At 43.0% G+C, this 17653-nt stretch overlaps 1 protein-coding gene across 4 annotated transcripts; it reads left to right on the top strand.

The window, feature by feature from the left end:
* Positions 1–846: 846 nt before the first annotated feature.
* FAM118A (family with sequence similarity 118 member A) lies at positions 847–16575 on the top strand. 4 transcript variants are annotated; one of them, XM_056341263.1, is made up of 8 exons: positions 847–971; positions 4355–4410; positions 5621–5873; positions 7135–7356; positions 7935–8063; positions 8815–9100; positions 12424–12456; positions 13949–16575. In XM_056341263.1, exons 1-8 carry the CDS (start codon positions 966–968, stop codon positions 14047–14049), a joined length of 1086 nt encoding a protein of 361 aa, XP_056197238.1. In that variant the 5' UTR covers positions 847–965; the 3' UTR covers positions 14050–16575. The 4 variants fall into 4 exon arrangements, with proteins under 4 accessions (XP_056197238.1, XP_056197239.1, XP_056197240.1 ...); XM_056341264.1 differs by lacking the exon at positions 847–971 and adding an exon at positions 1976–2038; XM_056341265.1 differs by lacking the exon at positions 847–971 and adding an exon at positions 2066–2325.
* Positions 16576–17653: the final 1078 nt, after the last annotated feature.

The raw sequence follows: 17653 nt of genomic DNA on the forward strand, positions 1-17653 counted from the left end.
AGACGAATTGATTCAGACTGAAAAATGGAAAAGCTGTTCAGGGCCTTTCTTCACAAGTATTTCCTCTGACATTACTTTTTAATTTAATGCAACAAAAAGAAGTATTTTAGGTATTGTAAATCTGCAGGATATTCTGACCTTGAATCTCAAACTCAGGAAAATATTTAGCAAGTCTTTGTGACTCCTACCTACAGCTGACAAAATATTCTAAGATATTCAGCAAGTTATTTAGTAATACATTCCAACACTATTACAAGGCAGTGTCAAATGGCATTCCAAGCTGGATTTCACACACAGTTAGTGGGGATTAGGGAGAAGAATCTCACCGGATTCTTTTAAAACACAAGATCTTTGACCTTCAGGTTTACTGAACCCTAAATACCAGCATGTTAAAATACCTTGCTGACTGACAGGCAGTAGTGAAGTGTGAAAGGCAAAGAGCTAGAAGCATCGCAGAGTTTCTCTAACTCTATCGAACTCCAGTTTTCAGGTGAGACTGTAGTTACATTCTGACTTCTCCCTTCCTGTTCTCTCTGATCCTCTCCTCAATCTTTCTTATCACTATGATTCTCCAAATACTTGTTAAGCCTGTCTAGGGACACTGCAAGGTAATATAAAAAAAAAATTACAAAGTGAGAAGTGATGCTCAGGGAATAGTACACAGAAAGTTCACAAGGACACAGTGTTCTTATGCAAACTGAGTTAGTGAAGTCGGTGCAGTCGACACAACTATTCTTGCCAAAAGTAACATCAGATATGGAGTAAAAACAGTGGCTTAATGTTTCATCTGCAAAACCAGCCATCCTGACCAAAATACTTCCTAAAGCGACATTTAACAAACAAAAGAGAACAGTCAAATCTATCGTATAGGCATGCAAGACCTGTGAATCCTGCGTGTGCCCCAAAACAACAGAAGTGACTGACCAGAGAAACAAAATCTTTTTGGACCTGTGTTTGGGAAGCTTATGCCAGTAAGTACTTCAAGTCTTCAAAAGTCTGTAAAATGGTACCATGGGTAGGTTTAAAAGCTTAAAATTGGAGAATGATGCATTTTCAAGACAGTTTTGCAACTGGAATTTGGGGGTACAGTTCTGCAACAGTATCCTTAGGCAGAAGGAGCAGCTTTTACACACCTGATACCCCCAGCGTTGCAAACAAAGTGGGACGCTGCTGTTAGAAAACACGGCGGGGCTGAACTGAGTGTTGTTTGTTAATGAAATGCCTTAATGAACCATGGTGAAGGGCCCTTCAGTTTTTAGGCTTTGGCTTTAAGAGATTAAAACCGGGGTGGGTGAACAAAAACGGAAACCCCTAAAAACCACGAAACAAAACCCCCAAACACCCCGCAGAGGAGGGGAGCGCTGGGTACCGGCGGTGCGGGAGTGCCCGGCGGTGCGGTACCGCTGCGGGCAGCCCCTGCCCCCCCCCGCCCGGCCCCGGCGGAGCCGCGAGGGGTACCAGCGCTACCGTCCCTTTCTGCGGTTTGCTTCGCTTTCTCCTCACCCTAAGACTTGTCTGTGTTCCTATATATTTCTATGTTATTTCCAATTCTTCTGCCATCTGCAAGTTTTCATAGCGCAGACCCCGTTAATCTTCACGTGTAGGGGCTCCCAGTCTCCTGGACGTGAAAACCGACCTTTCCTCCGTGCCGGGCGCCCTGCTCGTTCGGGCTTTCGCCTCCGAAGGGTCTCGGGGGCTTCCAAGGGCGCCCGGGCGCTGCCCGCCGCCCTTCCCGCCCCGGCCGAGGCGCGCACCGTCCCGCCTGGCACCGCCGCGCCTGCCGGGGGTGCAGACCCGCCCGCGCCGCTGCCACCCGGCCCCGGCAGCTCCGAGCCCGGCGGTTCGCGTTCCCCGAGCGGATTTCCCCGCGGGGCTGCCGCCGGTGCCAGCCGGGAACCGTTCTCGGGCGGAATCTTGCTCCTGGGGCGGCTGTTTCCAGCCGGCGGGGAAAGCTTTGGGGAGGGAGTGGCGGGGGCTCGTGCCGCCGGCCCCGCCCTGGGGAGCGCGGCGGGCGGGGCACACGCGGCCGCTCCCAGAGGTAACGGCGCCGGCGGGGCGGGGGGCACCGGGTCTGGCGCCGCCTGCGGAGCCGCCCGCCCCGGGGCGAGGAGCCGGGCCCGGCGGGGTAGGGGATGGCGGCCGCGGGGCTCGGCGCGGCTGGTAGAGCGGGGGTGGGTGTGCGCCGCCGGGCCGAGCCGCCGCTCCGGCTGCCGGTGGCCGTGGCCGCGCGGGGCGCCGTGTCCCGGGCAGCTGCGGGGCCTCCCGCCCCTCCGGCGCAGGGCAGGCCGGCAGCGCCGCCGGGGAGCGGCTTCCCTGCGCCCGCAGGTGAGGAGGAGGAAGGGGGGCAGTGCCGCCGGCTCTAGCCGTGCCCGCTCGCTGCGCCCAGTGGCGCCGGCGGGTTACCGGAGGGGGACGGCGAATAACGCAGGAGAAGCTGCTGCCCTGCGCAGCGTCACCGGCTTTTCCCCGGGAGAAGCGGCCGGCACGGGGCGGGGAAAGCGGCGGCCGCTGCCCGGTAGCGGTTTTCCTACATTAAACTGCCTGGGACAACCGTTCGGCTCGGTCACGCCGCTGACGGGCCGTGCCAGCGGCTAGAGCTCCTGTTCCGTGGGTAGAGCCTCGAACAGAACTTGCTTCTCAAGCAGGAAGAAGGGAGGAGAGGCGCGTTCGCTGTGCCGAGCCCCCCTCGCGTTGGCGGTGGGGACCCAGCGCCGCTGCGGGGCTGCGGGACCCGCCGGGCAGCAGCCGCACCGCGGCCCCGAGCGCCGGGCTGTCCCGACCCCATGCGCCGCCCGAGTGCTGGTGCCCAGGGCCTCGGGTCTTCCAGGTGTGCTCATGGGAGGAGTGTGTGTTACACCTAATAGGAGGATGTTCAGGACTGGGCACGGTTACTCGGGGCTCGGAGGCACGCGGAGATGCGAACTCCGTGGTCCGCAGCCGTTCAGCTGCTGCTTCCAGGAAGCAACTTGAAGGGGTAAAAGGAAACAATGAGGTCTAAAATGCTGGTACCGACAGCATCCTGTGGTGAGATGCTTATGAATTTTGGTAGCTTACCAAATTTGGTAACTTTTATAATTACCATTTTGGTAATTACCAAAACTTTCTTGGGGGTTCTTTCCTAAATAGTTCCTTGGGTGGGGCTGTAAGGTAATAAAAGTCTTTTTCAGAATAAATTGAACTTCCTTCGTCTGTTTTTACATTATGAACTCTTAACTTTTCCATATATAAAGGAACCTTGTTCTCTATCGATTTTTAAACATTTTGCTTTAGATAGGTTAATCTGAATTTTGACTGTGTTAAAATCCTTCAGATGATAGTGCAGCATCTTTGTAGGATACTGTCAGCGAAGGAAGGGACGTGGAGAAAATAAGTATTACAAGAAGAAAAGGTTTTTCCACTTGAAAAGACACCCTGGGTGCATTTGCAGAAGAGAGGCATGTGTTTTCCCCAGAAGTGCTGATGTCCCTTTATCCAAGGGTGGGGTTTTTTTGTTTTGCTCTTTTCTTTGGTGGGTTCACACCCCACCCCACCCTCTTCCCATCAAATGATCTCCAAACTTAGGCCTCTTGCTTCCAAATTAGCTGCCAGCATGTGAACCTGGATGCTGACAAGTTGCCTCGTGAGCCCTAAGGTCTGTCAGAATGCTTATTTTGCTTATTTGAGGGATTAGGGTCTGCAGTCTCCACAACCATGAACTAAGTTTTGAAGCCAAACAAAAAATACGTGCTTATAAAAACAAAACCAAGAATTAATGTAACGAAACTTGGGTATTTCTAAGTGATGATATTGTAGGCAAATTCTTTTGCCAAGATGCAGTTCTTTGTATGCTTTAGATATAATACAATATAGATGATATAGAAATAAGTTTTTATTTAAAATACTCACTGAGGGGGGAAAAAATTTCTTTCATGTTATATGGCCTGGTAGAGTAACCAGGGTCCCTCATGATTGTTATGTGTTGCAGAAGTCTGGTTTCCACAACTGATTATTATGAAAAAAACCTCAAGCAATACATTCATTTACTTGAAATGAATTAACATTTCAGTGAGTATGATAAATTTTATCTTGAATTTAGACACAAGTATATTTCAGCTGCATGAATAGCCATATCTCCGTTAGCCTTAAAATGTCAATGACTGAGCTTAAATGGAGTTGCGGCAGGTTTACACACACACTGTGTCAGCTTTGTTTCTGTCGGTGTGTTGCTTAACTGGGAAGGGACATACGGAGTCTTGATTTTAAAATACTTGGGTAAGAATAAATAGAAAATGCTAACAATAGTACATCTGGTTTTAATTTTGGCCTTTTCTAAGGTAGAAGCACTAAGAATTATTTTCCATTTTGTTTTACTTAGGGCTCAGAGATGGATTCATCAGAACGATCAACAATCAGAAGTGAGCAGAAATCCAGGTAACTTGTGTTGCAAACCATCTCTTAATGAAAATCTGTAAATACAGTGCAAGTACGTGACTGGAGATTGTGTACGAGGACAACATAATGCTTGAAAACTTAAACTAGTTTCTGGGATCATTTCATCTGCTGACCGAGTGCTTCATACCCAGTCAGGTTGTTTGTGAGGAATAAATAGTACACTTGCTGAGGGGAAACAATTTGTGCTGAATATAGCGGGAAGGCATGGGGGACTATCAGCAAAGTGTTATCTGTAGGCATTAGCCAGCAATCTTATCTACATGTTTATTAATTGCTTTGCCTGAGGCCATTTCTAGTTAAACATTATAGTTTTAGCTAGGTAGATTGTGATGATTGTGAAATAAGAGGTGTTAAGCATCCGTGTTACCAGATTAACAGGAATTAAAAGTCTGTATAGGTAGTTTTGAAAGTCAAGGGAATTCTAAGGTTCTGTATTACTGAAGGCCTTGTTTGTGTATAGTGATTTCACTGTATGGTTTAAATGTGTTTTTGCTTCTTTGCAATGTAATCATGAAAGCCAGACTTGCTCTACAGTTTCTAGTGCTGGCTGGCACAGCAAATACTGATACAAAACCGAACATGCCTTTGAGAGTAATTTGTGGTTAGTAACATCTGAATAGTGGGCTAGATGAGCCCTTGATCTGAATAAGTATGACTGTTCTTACGTTCATGTATCCTAAAGTGCGAATAAATGACAATAAAAGATACTGCTTTTTTTCCCAGAAAACCGAAAATTTGTTTCTTTGAAATATTGTAACTTGTCCCCTTGAAATAGTTCTACTTACTTTCTATCAGACATAATATGTATTAGGTAAATCATTGAATAGTCCTTTGACTGCTTTTCGTAAAATTTCATTTGAGCTGGTGTTTGGCTAGCCCAGTGAACTGAAAATTGGTGATTGTTGATTTTGATCTATTAAGTGATTTGAAGTTGTTGCTGGTTTTTGGCTTAAATTAATTATGTGCACTTGTCTAAAATGGCAAAAAGACTTAAAGTATATTGTCACTTTGGGGAAGGCTGTGAACTGCGGCCAATACCATTCTTCTCCGTAGAAATGGAGAACTTGGTTCCGTGTATTTTGCACAAGCACTGACAGCTCATCTGGGCTTCCTGAGTCAGTCATGAGCTCTTCAGGCAAGTTAGAAAATGCGCTGTAAACAATGAAGATTTTTGTTTTCTATTTTATAGAAAATTCTTAAAAAGTCTAATACGAAAACAGCCTCGGGACCTTCTTCTTGTAATTGGAACTGGGGTAAGTGCTGCAGTAGCCCCAGGGATCCCAGCGCTGTGCTCCTGGAGAAGCTGCATTGAGGCTGTAATTGAAGCAGCTGAACAGCTGGAGGTGCTTCATCCAGGAGATGTTGCTGAATTTCGTAAAAAAGTAATCAAAGACAGAGACCTGCTTGTGGTTGCACATGATCTCATCAGGAAAATGTCACCAGTGAGTATGTTTATAATGTCTGTTAATTTCTAACATCATTATATACTTTTGTTATCAACAAAAATTCTTTTCAGCTTTCTAGCTTGGGATTTTTCTGGTAAAAATTGAAATGTTGATGGTAATTGTATAGTATGCTGTACATTTTGGAGAGGCTAAAAAATGCTTCATTTTTAGTGTAAGTTTTTGTCATAATTAATGCAAGCAAGAGTCCTGAGCATGTTTCTTGGAACTGAAAGAGGAATTTATAGCTCTGCTGGCTAAAACTAGAGGTACCCTGAAAACACAGGTAGAGGTGACCCTACTGATATCCTGGGATCACGCAGAGTTCATCACCACTGCAGGTCACACTTCACTGAAGACAGTCTGTACATACCCAATTTCTCAGCCGCTCATCTTAGGTTCCAGAGATTTTCAGATTGTGTTAATAGGTTTGCCAGGTCTTCTGGTTGAAATAATTAGGGTGACATACTTACTGCTAAGTTGTGGGATGTGTTGAACATTTTGCAACACGTGGTGAGCTTCTCTACAGGCAAAATGTAATAATAGCCTCTCTTGGCAGGAGTCTGCATGTATGGTTAGGCTTTGTAGCAGATTTAATGATTAATACATTTTTCTCAACCCGGAAGGAGTGGGGGAAAAAGAAAATAAAAGAAAAAAAACCTACAACCCTTTAGTATATCCCAGGCTCTGAATCCGGGGAATAATTTTAGTACACCAACTGATTTTCAGTAAGTGTATGCTTCAGTAAAAGCATAGAAACCTCACCTTTCTCGGTATGTAGTTAGGCCAGTGACGATATGGGGGTTATAAAACAGACTTTTTTTTTCTCTGTGTAATACAATTTATTGAATAGGAAGCTGGTATATTTTATAGAACTGTAACATGTTCCTGTCAGTCTTGGCAGAATCTCCGGGCAAAGGCAGCCTACGCTTTCAGGAAAACGTACATTCATGTTTAGAAGTGATGAGTGAGATTTTAACTGTAGCAAAAATTTTTGGTTTACTGTAGCTGTACGACAGTGGTTTGGTTTTCTCATGGAAACTTATTTTGAGCTACATTGTGGAGGCAAGAGCACTTGAATAATTTGAGACCGGTTTTGATGGTTTTGTACATTCAGACCTTTATGCTTGGTATACTGTGTAAACCCTCTTGTAAAGAAATGCTTTGGCATTAAGTAGGCAAATGATGTGGGTTTTCTGTTGGAGGCAGTTAAAGTGGTGCACACGGTCCTTACAAAGTGTTCGTGTTTTTCTTTCTTCAGCGTACTGGGGATATGAAGCCCAACTTCTTCCAGGATTGTTTAATGGAGGTGTTTGATAATTTAGAACAACACATTCAGAATCCTGTTGTTCTGCAATCGATCCTGAGACTCATGGAGAGAGGCACAATGGTTCTGACTACAAATTATGATAATTTACTTGAAATATTTGGTCAGCAACAGGGTAAACCTATGGAATCTTTAGATTTGAAAGATAAGGATAAGGTATGATGAGAGCAGTAAATTTTTTTGACTTACCGGCTTTTAAACTTCACTGAAAGATGTTTTCCTGTTTAAAAGTGTCAAGGTTAAAACTTGTTAGCAAGTCTGTAAGGTAACAGTAGATGCACAGACGTTTATTTTATGTGTCTTTTTATTCTGAATAATCTGGTAACAGTTACCGAAGTGAGTTTCAGTGACGCATTTACCAACCAATCCCTCCCTTGCCCCCCCAGACCCTCCCCCCCCCCCAACTTATTTATGTGAAGTAATTGTTACAATCACAAATATTATTACATCTACCTGGTAGTTATTTTGCTGTTCCTATCTCTTCTGTCAGCATTGCTGGAACTTGCTTCTTGGCTGAATGCTTGTTTAGACCAAAAAGCCAGTGATATCTTCAGTATCAGCAATTTAGCGTAAGCTGTGTAATCAGTACCTAAAAGCATCTTTTGCTGCAGAAAAGTGCAAAAGAGTTTATTTCTGCTTTAAGTGGTTGTGTCAGTTTGGACAGCTGTGTAGTTTTGCCGAATCTCTGTTATTGTAGTATAACAAAAAAATGTAACTTGCATAATTTGCTTTAGGTTCTTCAGTGGGCAAGAGGTCATATAAAATATGGAGTTCTTCACATTCATGGCTTATATACAGATCCCTGTGGAATGGTGCTAGATCCCTCGGGATATAAAGATGTTACTCAAGATCCTGAAGTTATGGTTCGTGTGATCTTTAAAATTTTTACTATGTTTTGCCAAACTATTTTATTGCAGTCACTGCATGCACATTACCTAAGGCTAGGGGTTTGCTAGATCACATAGATTAAATAATTGGGGCCCAGAAAAATGGCACTATTATTGAGAAAGCCAGCTATGCTGCTAGGGCAGTGTATGCTCTTGTATACTGCTTCTTCGTAAATCACAATCAAAATCCTCATCTGTATGTCATGGTTTTGGAGTTCTTTTTATTTATCTGATGAAAAAAACATTAACCCCAAAATATGAGAAGCCAGAATAAGGATTCATCACCGCCTGATTGCTTAGATGAATTATTTATATTTTTATGGGCTTGAGCTGTTACCAGTTCTGGATCTTGGACTTAATGTCATATTTTAGGTATTTTAAGAACTCAAACGTTTGGTCAAGAATATTAATTTTCCTTATTTACAGATTGACCTAACAGGAGCCTTATATTCTGTCATCATAATTCTTTTAATTTAAAATGTCCTTACTGGAAATACTTATGTGTGTACTTGATTTTTGTATGGTAACTTTGATTTTGAATATAATTTTTTTTGTAGAAACGGTGCTTACGAAAGGTCAGTTTGCCCTGATTCTAAATGATATGCTTAGTTCAGTTCAATAGTGATGTCTGTTCTGCTTCTCCTTTTAAGTCTGACGTACTTTAAAAGTTCTGACCTTGACCTTTTGACTAATGAAGTAAATGGAGCTCTCGTGTGTTTGTTAACAGGAAGTCCTTCAAAATTTGTATCGAACCAAGTCTTTCTTGTTTTTGGGCTGTGGAGAGACCCTGCGTGATCAGATATTCCAAGCTCTTTTTCTTTATACAGTAAAGAACAAAGTAGATTTAGAACATTATATGTTGGTGCTTAAAGAAAATGAAGACCACTTTTTCAAGCTCCAGGCAGATATGCTGCTGCACGGAATAAAAGTAGTGTCCTATGGGGACTGCTTTAAACAATTCCCAGAGTATGTACAAGATCTGACTGCTCAAATCTGCAAGCAGAGAAGTCCAGGTAATGTGTCCTCTTTAATAAGAAAACTTTGAGTAGGTTCATAGCAGGATGTCACGTCTGAGCAATCAGCAGCTGGTCTGAGGTGTTGACCAAGCAGCAGGCCTGTGCAGCATCTTTGCTTATGAGTGGTGTGCAGAGTTGAACACATGACAAAATTGCAACCAGATTTCTTTCCATAAGATCTGTGGATTCTTGCAAATTTGATTTGTAATTGGGAATTTGTCGTTTTGTTAGCATTTGACTAAGATGTTTACTTTGTGTAATTTTTTGGCGTGAACTACTCCAGTGTATTACTACATTATATGAAATATGACACGTAAGTAAAAGAGACTAAAAGAATTGAAGGAGTTATCTGGTGGGATAAGCTTGTTGAGCCACGATATCTGGTTAAGCACAGAATGGGAAATTAAATCAGTACACCCACTAGTGTTTGGCTCAACACAGTTAAGGCTACAGGGGAGAAAACCTGAGTGTGAGCGTAATGTTTTGTGACAACAGAAGAGGCTGTGGAATAATACTCAATTTGTGACAGGGACTGGCATTCTGTACAAGGTGTTTTAATGCCAAAATGGGAAGTAACCCAGTAGGTTTGCTGAAGCTCCTGCGTTGACAGGGAGCTAAACTTTACTAACTAGGTCCATCTGTGTGCTTCCCCTCCCTGCTCCCTTCCATCCTGTTGTCTCTTAGCTAGTAAAATTCCTTAGCTGTAACAATGAAGAGCTTTTAATACAAAACCAGGGAAAAATAACAACTATATTTAAAGGAGAAAGATTTCGTTAACGTTTTCCAAACAAGGACGGTTCTCCTGTGGCTTATCCGGAGGACTGAGGAAAATAACTAAATGACCTTGGGAAGAATACTGTTTCACAGCTCTTTGGCTTACGATGTCAGTGAAACTGTTTTGTCTGAAATGACTCCCAAGTGGCGCATAGCAGGAACCTTCCCCTTGCCCCCTCCCTAAAAGAGAATTGCAGTTGTATGCCTGAATTATCTGGATGAATATTGCATTTAGACTGGATTAGATTTTTCATTCCATGAAGGCTAGAAAAAATATTTAGCACAGCATCTGGGTTTTGGGAAGTTTGTCTGCAGACAAGTAAAAGTAAGTTGGGGTGCAGTTTCAGACACTGAACAAGCCTCAGCTTTCTAATTTGTTCTTTGGCACACCACTGTTGATGGATGTGATGGATGTACTTTTAATAGCCTGCACGGTGTCTACAGCCTGTTGAGTCTGGAGTATCCAACTTACTGCAGAGCAGACCTTGATATTAAAACAGAGTGGGAGATATATTTATGTAAGTTTTAAATGGAAATGACTGCAAAGTCAGACTACAATGCTCCCCTTCTTACTCAGTGGGATTACTGGCTGGCATAACACTTGCAAGAAGAGGGACCTTACTCTGACTTCAAAATCTTGTTGATCTCAGTCAAAATCCCAAACAAAACTCTTTTCAAATGTGTGTTACTGTTGTCTACGTTGCCAAATTGTCAGATTTCATTTTTTTTATGCTTATTTACACAGTCTTTTAAAAATAGCAGAAGTTTGTTAAAAGGTTTATATGAAAAAAAATGAAAAATGCAGGCCCTGATCCCGATAGGGTACCTCAGCCGCCCGGACAGTCTGCTGGAAAAGCAGCACAGAAAACTGCAAGCAGTTTACTGAGTGCATTGAGGGCAGCTAGTACAGGCGCTGGAGGGCCCAGCCGGAGGAGAGGCGCTGCTGGACCTGTGGCTCAGTAGTGGAAAGGTCAAGAGCTGCTGCCTGAGCTGCAGCAATCATGCCCTGGTAGAATTCTCAGTCTACAGATGAAGCAGATGAAGTGGCACTATCCATTGTGTTTGAAAAGTCATGGCAGACTGGGAAAGTTGCCAGTGACTGGAAAAGAGGAACATAACCCCTATTCTTAAGGAAGACCTGGGAAACTACAGGCTGGTCAGTCTCACCTTCATGCTGAGGAAGATCATGGAGCAGATCCTCCTGGAGGTGATTGCTGACAGCCTGCATGGCTTCAACTAAAGGCAGATTGTGCCTGACTAATTTGGTGGCCGCCTCCAACAGGGTCACAGCATTGGTGGATGAGGGAAGAGTGAATGACTGATCTACCTGGACTTGAGCAAAGCATTTGTCAGTGCCCTGCACGACATCCTCGTCTCTAAACTGGACAGACACAGATTTGATGGGTGGACCCCGTGGTGGATAAGGAGTTGGCTGGGTGGTCACACTCCAAGAGTTATGGTCAACAGCTTGGTGTCTGGTGAAGACCAGTGATAAATGCTGTTGCTCAGGGGTCCATATTGGGACCAGTATTATTTACCATTTTTGTTGGTGACATGAACAGTGGGGTTGAATGCACCCTTGGCAAGTCTGCCAATGACACCAAGCTGAGTGGTGTGGTCGACACGCTGGAGGGAAGGGATGCCATCCAGAGGGACCCTGACAGGCTTGAAAGGTGGGCCCCTGCGAACCTTAGGAAGTTCAACAAGGCCAAGTGCAAGGTCCTGCACATGGATCGGGGCGATCCCAAGCACCAATACAGGCTGAATGATGAGTGGACTGAGAGCGGCCCTGAGGAGAAAGACTTGGGGTGTTGGTGAATGAGCACCTGAGCGTGGCCTGACCATGTGTGCTTGCAGCCCAGAAAGCCGGCTGTGTCCTGGGCTGCAGCAAAAGAAGTGTGGCCAGCAGGTCAAGGAAGGCAATTCTCCCCCTCATGAGACCGCACTTCCCCACTTGTAGTACTGTGTTCAGCTCTGGGGCCCCAGCATAAGGACATGGACCTGTTGCAGTGCGTCCAGGGCAGGGCCACAAAAATGACCAGAGGGCTGGAGCACCTCTTCTGTGAAGACAGGCTGAGAGAGTTGGGGTTGTTCAGCCCGGAGAAGAGAAGGCTCTGGGGAGACCTTACAGCGGCCTTCCAGTGCCTGAAGGGGGCCTACAGGAAAGCTGGAGAGGGGCTTTTTATCAGGGGGTGTAGTCATGGGGCGAGGGGGCAGTTTTAAACTGAAAAGAGGTTATGCAAGGGAAAAATTCATTGCTGTGAGGATGGTGAGGCACTGGAATAGGTTTCCCAAGAGAGGCTGTGGGTGTCCCATCCCTGGAAGCGTTCAAGGCCAGGCTGGATGGGGCTCTGAGCAATCTGGTCTAGTGGGAGGTGTTCCTGCCCGTGGCAGGGTGGGTGGAACTAGAGGATCTTTAAGGTCCCTTCCAACCCAAACGATTCTGTGACTCTAAATACAACCTTGCTGTTTTGGCATGTTGCATGAAAGTATGAAAACTTCCTGAATGCTAACTTGTGCTGTTGGTGTCTCTTATACTTCCCTAGATGCTGATCGAGTGGACAGCACAACACTGTTGGGTAAGTAGTGTTCTTATTTTCACAGAACATTCCATAATGTATCAGAGATAAAGTCTTTTATTTACAAAGCCATTAAATGATTAATGTGCAGCACTCTGATTTAGCTCTGGAAGTCTGCTAAACAGATTCTCTTCTTACCCTCTTTCTTTCTTTCTACATATTAGCAGGTAACTGCTGGATTTCAGCTGTCAATAAAATGATAAATGATAGAATGGAAAAGCTACAGTAAATGTATATAAAAAAATTATTAACGCTGATCAGAGTATTTAAAGATTATGAGGCCATGAGGTTTTGGCCTACATTTCCAGATGTTTGTCTGACTATTTTGAATGTCTTCCTTAAGAAGGTATAGAAAAGTGAATCTCAGGCTTAAACTTGTAGTACTGAAGGTGACTTTGGCTAAGCATTGTTCAGGTATCTTTGTGATACTTCTGTGAGTAAGCAGAGCAATAGTACATTCCGATTTATGGTGTAAAATAGCAAAACTTCCCTTTGAAACAAAGCTTGAAGTGAAAAAGATTACACTTCTAAGATATTTGTGCTGCTGCTGCAAATACCATCAAAATCCTATAGAAGTATCATTTCATTATTGCACGTGAGGGTCTTTGGCATTGCAGGAGATGAAGAACCCCCACTTTGTCACAATCAAAAAATACACACTTATCCAAGATACTTGTGGGCAGGCGTAAAGTCAGAGATTACTTCTTGTGATTCCAACTAGATTTTAAGCTTATCTGTCTTGCAGACAAGCTAATAAATCCCCTTTTCAGTAAAGTATAATTAGGCATCAATGGAGAAGAAAACAAAAACTTGAGCACAACTTATTCCAGTTCTACTTCACATAAAGCTCCTTTACTAACTTCTTAGTGCCCTCCTTACAAGTAATTTTAGTACCCGTTTTGTATTTTGGAATTTTGGATTTGTATTTTGGAATACATAGCAAGTAAAAAAAATTAAAATTGTTCCTTAACACAGATTTGTGTAATTCCCCATAAAAAGAATGATCTAAATGTGTCATCAGGATGGATGTCCTGATTTTTGAAGGAGTTTTCCTTCTGTTCATTTTTACAGCCCAGTTATATTGTTTATACTTTCACCGGCAGCTCACACCAAGAACTCTGAATAAGGGATCCAGACTTCTTAAAGCAGCGTCTCACCTGTGAACTCCACAGGCATTACCACGCAAAAATGAAGAATTATTTTCTTCAAAAGATTAATTAGTAATTAATTAGCTGCTTCCTGTTTTATGTGTTAGCACCAGAACTTAGTGCTGGGGAAGAGCTTGAGATGAGCTGAAGTGGTTGCAGACTTTCAGTAGCGTTAGTGTTACAATTCAGAATCCAAATTATCCAAATTAATCCAAAAAATACAAGAACCTCAGTGAACCAGAACTGTGTTTATCTTAGTATTTGTTGCTTGTAATAAAAAGTATACAAAGCACGCGTATGTAGCAACATTAAAATATTTCTTCCCCCTGCTTCTGCCTCCACAGGAACTTCATGTGTGGACTGTGCTAAAAGGAAGTTAGGAGAAAATGGCAGTGACTCTCCTAAGAGAAGCAAGCAGTCAGATCATGATATCCCTACTATTTAATGAGGGAGAAAAAAGAACCCACCAAACCCAACCCAGAAGCTTTTTAACAGCAGGTGTTTTACATCTGCTGCCTGGAAAGTTTTGAGCCGAGTATTTCCATGGTTTTAAGTGGAACAAAAATTGTGCATTTTAGCCTTTTCTTTTCTAGAGCTGTAAATTTATAATGTATGTAAAGCTTGAGAGTCGTACTAGTCACTCTGCAGGCATTTCCATACTACTAAAACTGTATATGCAGGGTCACATAGAAGCAGGTACAAGTTTTCTGTGCCTGTGCTTCAAGCCAGTTGGACCAAGCTCTTAGTGAGGTGAAGCCGCAACAGAGGTGATGTTTGAATCCGTCAAAAATGGCTTTGGGCATACCTGTGACTACCTGTTAGTTGCCTTTAATACGAAGGGGGGTTGTATTCTTTTCTCACGAGCTGATCTGCAGTTAGGCTGCTGGAGGTTGAACTTTTCAGGGGTCTGTCAGCACAAGGCTGCTTGCACGCTTCAGCTTCAGCTCCCTCAGCTGTTAGGAACAGGGAGTGTTGTTTCATGTTTCCAGAACCCACATCACAGTAACCTGATGATTTTACACTTCAGCTACAAGTATTTGGTTTTGTTTGTCAGTCTGTTAAGGCGTGAGATCACCTGGGGAGAAAAGGATGCACCATGTGTACATGGGAGCTTGCTGACTTATTTGCAGTGTATTCCTATGGAAGTATTTTAAATGTTTAAATCATAGAATGTGCTGTCAGTTATCTCTGAAAGAAGATAATGGATAGTCTTAACACAGCAGAATTAAACCCCGTTATATCTAATTATGTATCTGTAGACAATCTCTAGTGTGTAAGTTTGACTTCAGTGGAACTACTCAAGTGATTAAGGTTAGGCACTGCATTAACTGTTGTTTTTTTCTGAGGAGCTGCTACTTCACTTACCACTGAATTGTCTCAGCACTAAACTGACATAATTGCTAACACTGGTATTCTGAGATTTTCTGGTCAGCTGCCTCTCACCCCAGTGTCTGCAGGGGAGCGTGTTCAGGACTGTTCCTTGTCCTGACGCCGGCACATTCCTATCTGGCAGTCCTGGACAAGGCTGCTTCAGCCAGGCTTCTCTACTTACGTTCCCTCGTGGATTTGATCTGTTGCACCTTCTGAGATCACATCACACTATAATTAGGTTTTACAGGGGGTGGAAGCGATGGGTCTATCAGATGACCTTTCCCTCTGAATTGTGGTATATCAACCCTTCACGGCCGTGTCACAAAAACAATTTCGGCTTATTCTCCAGCATGTATGTGTGCAAAGTGAAAAGCTTAAAAGTGAAGTGCGTGCTTCTTTCTAGACTAGTAACTACCAAGATGGGTAGAGTTTCTGTGATGTGGAAGTCTCTCCCTGTTTTGAAGTAGGTGAAGGTCTGAGGAGGTTTTACTTAGGAAAGCAATCTTAAACAATGCCTGCGCACTGACTTTTGTCTCTTCAGCCCCAGAAGGAAACATCCAGTTGTCTTTTATGACTGCCAGTCTGGAAACCTGGAGTTTAGTATATGATATAATTGCTATGGACCTCGTAAGTGGAAGTTCTCATGGTTTCAGCTGTGTTTTAAAAGGTAAAAATCAATAGCAACACCAGCCTGAACATAGACCATACATATCCTCTCCTTTGAGAAACTTATTTATGATACATCACTTTTGAACATTAAGTCATTTAGCATCAGGCATAGTATTATCTGTAAGACTAACCTCTGAAATTTGCTTCTCTAGTCAGTATGAATTGGCTGTTTTCAAAAGTGATCAGTCATGCTATTTTGGATGCTGATCTATCAGCTTAGAACACTTTAAATTGTTGCTTCAAGCTGTAGCAAAATTAATCAGATGAGATGAGCTATTTATGACCCTGATTACTGCAATTATTCAAGCCCAGCCCTGAAGTTATGTAACACCTTATCCTGTGCCTGCAGTCAGATCCACATTAAGAAATCATATCCCCTCCCTTTGGCAACAATCAACTTACACCTAGCATTGGTGATTCTTCAGTTTTGTAGACACTGTTGAACTGCAACGTGTACAACAGCCTCCCCTGACTCAAGTGCCATTTATCTGTATCCTGAAAAGCAGATGAGTAAGGCAGTGGTTATTTTAATGCCTAGCATACACAGCAAGAAGGTAGAAATGCCTAGTTTTGTTTTTCTCCCCCCCATCAAAAAATATATTTTAGTCATCTTAGGGATGAGACTGCCTTGAAGCTACCTTGGGGTTTAAAATACAGTCAAAAGGGACAGAACCTGCAACTTGTTCACTTAACAGATAAATGGAACAGACAAGTAACTAGTTTAAGGCCCTGTTCAAATTATTACCAGAGTGCTGTGAAAGAACTAACCATACAAATTGGCATGTTAAATGATGTTTGCCAATTCTATTGTAGAGGGCTCTTTTTCTACTTCATATTTTTATAATCATAATAATAAAAACTGAAAACAAACTTGCTATTTATTATTTTATTTTGCTCAAGTAGTGTAATAATGGTGATAGGACATCTCTGATGATGGTGTACACTTTAATAAAATATTTAAAGCCAACTATACCATTCCTGTATAGTAGCTAAAAGGTGTAGCTTTCACAATTCTTCACGCTGTTCTTTTATTTCAACCAAGTGTTCCTATCAAATGGTTGAAATAACCTCAAACCAAACCTTCTCTACTTGAAATACATAGACTGATGTGGGTCAAAGATCATTGAAAGGCACTAGAGGCTGCTCTTCTGTTTGTCATTAACACTAATGACTTCCACATATGTCAGTGGATTCTGAATTAAGGGACTGATGCCACCTCACAACTGACTGATACTCAGAGTAAATAATTTTATAACAAAGTGTAGCAACAACCTAAGTATTTCATAAAGATGTCTACAGTGCAGGTGGGCACATTTATGTGACTGATATGTTCCTACAGGAACACATTACCTACTGCCTGCATGTCATTCCTTCCTCCTGCAGTAACCCCACACGTGCTGACATCATCCATCGTGTGCAGCAAGCACAGTATCAGCAGCATGTTACAAGGCAGATGTAGAAGCAGCATGGTGGGTGAAAGGAAGTCAGTATATGAACATAAGAAGATGTAATTTTATTAGGAACAACCACAAACCAAATAAAGCTCTTCAGCATACAGAGGTGAAGCACAAGCCAGAGGAAAGCGATTCAAGCTCCCTGAAACTGTGTTCTGTAACCAACTTCATTAACTTTGCTTCTTAGATGAAGCATGGCTGTCAAAATAAATTTGGCTTTACTGGGACAGCTACATAATGACAATCTCAACTGCAAACTAATACACTTTTTTCCTAGGGCTGCTACCTATATGGCATCTGACTCACACCTGTTTTATTCTTTTCACTTGCGTGTGGGTAGACTACCTCAAAGGTGAAATTTTTCTAGGTTACATCGCACCTATAGAGATAACTTTACAAAAGCTTATGATGTATTTTCATAAGGTTGCAGTGGAAGATCGAAGTCTCAGGGGTGTCAAGTAAGATAATGGACAGATTCCAATATCTTATTTTAAAAACAGGAAATAATCCTATGCAAAGGCAAACAGAAGCAGTTGCAACATAGAAGAGAGATTG

Source organism: Falco biarmicus, chromosome 5 (assembly GCF_023638135.1).
Source record: "Falco biarmicus isolate bFalBia1 chromosome 5, bFalBia1.pri, whole genome shotgun sequence".
In the NCBI taxonomy this organism is placed as follows: Eukaryota; Metazoa; Chordata; class Aves; order Falconiformes; family Falconidae; genus Falco; species Falco biarmicus.